Raw genomic sequence first — 5,743 nt, forward strand, 5'->3', positions numbered from 1 at the left:
TTACAAACTACTTTTCACAGTAGTATATTTTATGAACTGTCTAGAGACTCTTCTTCCTCTCCTTACGGGCTTATACTGACCTCTCCTCTTTCTGCAACACCCTGATGCAAGAACAACAGCGCAACAGCAAAGGAAGATGAGAGAAGAGCAGAGAACAACAGGAATCAACCAGACACCCAAAGCTACAGCCTCCCAAGCAGGTGCCTCATTTTCTGAGGTATAGTTCCTACCGCTGTAGCCTTTGGTATCGTTGAAGTGCTGCTTGCTGCTGTTCAGACGAGGAGGAGTGGGTACGTGGGATAACGCCTCGGGAGATGCAGTTATCAAAGTTGAACGTACAGTCCTTTGCTCTGAGCTGGTGAGGGACCTGCTGCTTAGCGAAGTTGTGCTTGTCTTCTTAGCAAAATGATCATCCAGTAGAAAAGTTTCTAGCCCGGGCAAAGTGGTAACTTCAATTTTTTGGACCACTAGGCTTGTGCTGAGTGTATCTATTAAGCCATGGCTAGTGGTAGAAGATGGATTTTGGGGTAGAAGATAACTTGATGTGACATTATTTTGCTGGCATCTTTCCGGCTCAGGGATCTTTGTACTGTTTTGCCTTTCATTTTTGTTCAGTGAGGAGCGAGTATTTGGCTCTTTAGGTGTCAGCTTCTCAAAAATAAGAAGGTCTGGATCAATCCCTATTAAATCATAAACAAATGTTCTTAGTATCAACATGATACTAAGTATCATCTTAGTATCAGCATGAATCAACACGAATCTTGAAAACAAGGGTATGTCTTCTAGGTCTTTTCTCAAATGCCGAATGGGAGAAAGCAAGGAAGTATTCTCTGAAATGGGTACATTTAATGAAAGAGGAAAAAATACTGGTGGATTTTAAACATTATATGTGTTACCTAAGAGTATGTTATTACCTATACTTTTAGCATAACAATAGACCTAGTAAAATTTTATCATTTCTTACAGTGGCTGTGTTTTCAGCCTTTATGCCCATAGTATTTGATTACCTGCTGTAATGTTGTACAAAATGGTGTTGATTCTAGCCTTTAGTATGCAGCTTTCCAAGGCTGGGCAAGACACGTGCAGGCAGTTCCTGTTCTCCTGAGGAGCCCCATGGTAGAACACTGCTAGATTGCAGGAAACTATAACGAGAAAAGAACAAAGCTGAGGATCAGCCTCCTGATTCTTACATTTTGCACATTGCATTACTTAATATTAGAAGAGCAATAATACTGGGGAGCTGCATAGTGCTTTAAATTTGTAGTTCTCATTCTCTTGCAAACTAATTAAATCCCTGGTCAGGTAAGTGGAACTATTTAGAACTATTATTTTACATGTGGAGAGAAGGGCCACTTGAATTCAAAATATGACAATTTACAAAACTGATAAACTGTAGCTCTTACTCCTCCTGCCAGTTTCTTCACGCAGTCCCTTCCATGACACTACAGATGCAGGGAATGGATCATTTCCAAAAGGAAAGCTATCAAGGAAGACAGCTTTAGCCTGTCTGCTCTTGTGGTATGGATATCTCTTATTATGTGAATTATTAGAAATGAAAAGTTGCTTCAAGCAAATTATTGTAGATAATTCTGTGATTTTTGTTAATACTGAAAAATAGGCATTTCAGAGTATATTGATTTAGCATTATTAACCGAAAGCGTTACTTTACTTATATTATTCAGAAGCTACTTAGCTTTAAAAATGTATTCCATTTCTAGTATCAACAAGTATCATCATATTGGCAGCTAATTGAACTAATTTGCAATACTTCCACAATGTATACTAGAAAAATCATATAATTCTGTCTATTTTATGTAATTCTTAACAACAACAACAACAACAACAAAAACCCATAGAAAAGGCTTAACTATCCGAAAATAGAAAAGAAGAAAATACACTGAATCCATCTTTTCTATCTCTTCTAAGGGTTTTTTTTTTTTTTTTCAGTTGGTATCCTGCATACTGCATCATACAGTAAACATAGAGCTTGGATTTTGTACCACTCAAATGTTTGCAAAAAAAATGCACAAAGAGATTGATAATCTTACAAGGATTATACAAAACCCTGAATCTATCACATGACAATTACTTGACAATTTTATTCAAAAGATTACATATATTCTGCTGGGCCCAGACAGCATCTTTAGTCACTGTATAAATATTTTGATCTATTTCTTTAGGACTACAAATATTTTTACAGGTGATATACAAACTACATTAGTTTCCATGGTTCAGGCAACTTAAAATCCAGTCTCTATTTTTAAGAAAATGTTTATCAGTACGAAAATAAGTTCTAGGCACCGCAAATCTTTTTGTATCATTTTTAGCATAAGCTAAAAGTTTAAAGGACAAAGCCTTTCAAGTATTTGTTTGAAATATCCATATAGTACTTGATTTTCTCTGATAGGTCTTACTCAAAGATTAATGCAAATACTAAGAATATGACATTATGAAGTGATTGTTCGAAAGTAAAACATTTCAGATTTTTGTTAACATTTATGATTTTTATTTTGGAGAGAAAAATATTCCTTCAGTATTTTCATCACATATTGTAGCAATATGTACCTTTGCCTTCAGACCCAAATACAGTATGTTCTGCATTTTTTTAAAGAATGGACATTTTCTGCTAATAGCATATTTTATGTTTGTTTTTACCATGATATATGAGCATTGTGCAAGTTTGCTAATATAAAAACTATTTTACTTAAGAACATAAAGACATCTGAAAATAATATATTTGCTTGGGCAGAGAAGTGAAATCTACTAAAATTTTCCTACTGTCCATATATCTGCCAGGTTGTTCTAGTTGTAGGGTTTTAGAAACTCCTTCTTTTCAATACAACATTATTCTAAAAATGTTTTTCATTTTAAGGATTGCTTTGTAACTTTGAGAAAAGATCATTAAATATTAGAAAGTCTTGTTTGAAGTGCTTTTTTTGTGAATATATTCTTTCAGACATTTGATATATTTTATAGCGTAAAATAGGAGAAGAAAAATAATTCACAAACTTTTTTTGATGAGGAAGGATAGTTCTTTGGTCAGGATAAAAGCTCTAAGAGTTTGCAATAGAATATTTTTTATTATTTGAAGAGTTATAAACAACAGATTTTATTTTTTGCTTTTAAATTATTTCAAAAAGCTTTTGAGTTATAAGACGAGCTTTTCATAACTCTGCCTTTTCTGTTAGTCTGGTAAAGAAAAATCTCTTATTAAACTTCTTTTATCTTTAAATCTTTATTTCTTGAAATCTTAATTAGGATAATTACTTGCAGTAATATTTATGGTATTGACTACATGTGTCTCCTTGAGACTGTATCTGAATTACCAGCTGTTTTAAAGTGTACCTCTGAAATGGCATCAAATGCATATGTATTTTTGCTAAGACTGTAAAAAAATCATTTTTGAGTATGTAAGAGTATAAAAATAAGGTTCCAGCTACCATTACTTATGTTTATAACATGCCCAGCCCCTGGTTTTATGAAAAGCAATGATGACAACAGCAAAAGAAGTTCTTTGGCTAAACAGGAGAAAAGAATACTGGAATGTATATAAAAGCTCTTCCATCACAATAATTCAGAGAGAAATAGACTCCTCCCAGGAATGCTTCTGGCATTTATATGAGCTATCTCAGTGTTAGGTGGTCAGGCTTATATCTTTCCTCATAATTTAAAATTTCCTCATATGTATATGGGCAGTTTTTAATAACTGGCAGGCCACTTTTATTTTCTGTATTCAAAAACCTTCCAAGACATTTGAGTTTTTCATTCAAATACAGGCACCACAGAAGCACTCTTAGAGTGCATTCCTGAATATACTCATAAAGTACATTGAGACAAAGGAAGTGTAGTCTCCTAGGGTTAAGACAAGCAATGAAGTTTTCAATTTTTTATTCTGAGACTAAATTTATAGGATCGAACAAAGGAGTGTTGCAGGCTGAATAACTGCTATGTCTCAGTGTTATTGCTCATATTGAGGTTGCATCTGTGGTAAATAAGTGGTGTATATGTTCAAAAAGTGTGCTTTATCCAAGAAACTGAGTATTCTTATATCTCAGAGAAGGCCAAATTTTGTTTGTGTTCTCTCTTCACCCCCTACCACATTCTACTTTAGTACCATTCTCCATGCAAAAGAATCCTATTGGAGTGTCACTGATAACAGAATGATTGTTTTTTTCTCTACAGAAGTAGGTGGTGATATGGATATTGAAGTGTTACTGTTTCAATGTCAGTATTAATCAGAAATTTTATAACAGAGGTTTAAAGGCAGATGTTAAGATTTACATGCCTTTCTAGTGTAGTCTTCCAGAAAAAATCAGATTATCAAATGCCTTTCTATGGGACTGAAGACTGATGAACAACTGCAATGTGCCTATGCTTTCTCGCTTCAAAAAATAGGTACTGCAACATTTTTTGCACTTTCTTCTTTAAATAAATATTTGCATAAAAATTAACTGTTTTTCCTAATTCATGGTAATCCATATTTCAGTCTCAGTCATAAACCTCAGAACAAACACTTACCATTCTTCAGCAGGCAGCAGGTTCTGCTGCACTGTTGGGATGAGACTTCTGAATAAATCTTTAGCACCCGGGCTCCCCTCCGCTGTGATTCCTGCAGGTCAATCAGAAGTCCTGGAAAGCGTCGGATCCAGCAGTTTTTGTAAAAAGTAGTGGGTGAGCAGAGAGAATTTGTTTCCACGGCCCAACCCAGAACCAACAGCACTTGTGCGAATGCCACCAACAGAACCATTTCTTCAGCGTAGCGGGCTTCGTCGCTGTGCTCTCTCCTCCACAGATGCGTTGAGGTTTGGACCAGCATTTTAATGGACAAGCTCTTGAGCGGTGGGGATACTGCCAGGGAAATGAGCCAGGAGATGGTTTCTCCAAATCATTCCCATGATGATGCTTGGGCACTTGGTGGAAAGAAGCAGGCATATGTGCTACATATGACTATAACAGTTGTAAGCTGTTCTGTAAATGAAGAGACAGTTCTTGAGCGCCAGCGGACACAAGTTGCTTTCAGTCATTCAGAGCTTCCTTCTGTGATCCCAGGTTTGCATCTCTTCTCCTTCTGACCCCAAGCTACCCAGACTGCCTTAATGTTTAGTGAATAAGGGTAAACACGGGAGATTGAGTTTCACCTCAGCTCCGAAAGCGTGCAGGCCAGCCCCCTGAGAGCAGGCAGGTCTGCCACGTTGTTCAGGCTCACTTTTACATGCAACACACAGGAAGAGGCTCAGTTTAATTTCTTGGTATTTTTGAATTACTTGGTGGCTGCAAATGTAATTTCTGCCTTTATTAACACACTAAATCATCTAATTCTGTCTGTCAGATGGAGATGGAAACTTGTTTCTCTTCCCTATTCTACTTTGGATACTTAAAAAATAGCAAAAATGAACCAAAAAAAATCTGTTTTATTGGTGATCTAACAATAGATAAACATAACTGGAGGAATCTAACCTACATTTATTTCTGGACTAGGTAAGTAGTTTAGATAAGTCTAGAGAGATCAGTCCTGTCCAGAAAGCTCCCATTTCAGAAATGGTTTGACACATACGTAATACTGTGCCTCATCCTTGGAAGGTAACGGCGTTTTGCATGAGTTAGCTCCCATTCATACAACAGCCAGAGTCAGGCCTTCATTTATTCAGTGGAAGTACTGGCTTTAACCAGGATGTCAAATAAATGTCTGCTTTTATCCAGATCGCATGCCCATGGTGTGGTTATTGGCAAATCAAATAGTGAG

At 36.2% G+C, this 5,743-nt stretch overlaps 1 protein-coding gene across 1 annotated transcript; it reads right to left on the bottom strand.

Moving 5' to 3' along the window:
• Positions 1–4,747, bottom strand: MANSC4 (MANSC domain containing 4). Its single transcript, XM_026033248.1, has 3 exons — positions 4,519–4,747; positions 1,008–1,142; positions 1–680 (listed from the first exon to the last, which is right to left on the bottom strand). Exons 1-3 carry the CDS (start codon positions 4,745–4,747, stop codon positions 1–3), a joined length of 1,044 nt encoding a protein of 347 aa, XP_025889033.1.
• Positions 4,748–5,743: the final 996 nt, after the last annotated feature.

This window comes from Nothoprocta perdicaria, unplaced genomic scaffold (genome assembly GCF_003342845.1).
Source record: "Nothoprocta perdicaria isolate Ctin4 unplaced genomic scaffold, notPer1 scaffold_126, whole genome shotgun sequence".
NCBI classification, from domain to species: Eukaryota; Metazoa; Chordata; class Aves; order Tinamiformes; family Tinamidae; genus Nothoprocta; species Nothoprocta perdicaria.

Coding starts and splice junctions, on each gene's coding strand:
- MANSC4 (XM_026033248.1), bottom strand. CDS start 4,747: ATGGTTCTGTTGGTGGCATTCGCACAAGTGCTGTTGGTTCTGGGTTGG. Junction 1,143..4,518: donor CTGCTGCCTGCTGAAGAATG/GTAAGTGTTTGT, acceptor TTCTCGTTATAG/TTTCCTGCAATCTAGCAGTG. Junction 681..1,007: donor TTTGTACAACATTACAGCAG/GTAATCAAATAC, acceptor ATGATTTAATAG/GGATTGATCCAGACCTTCTT.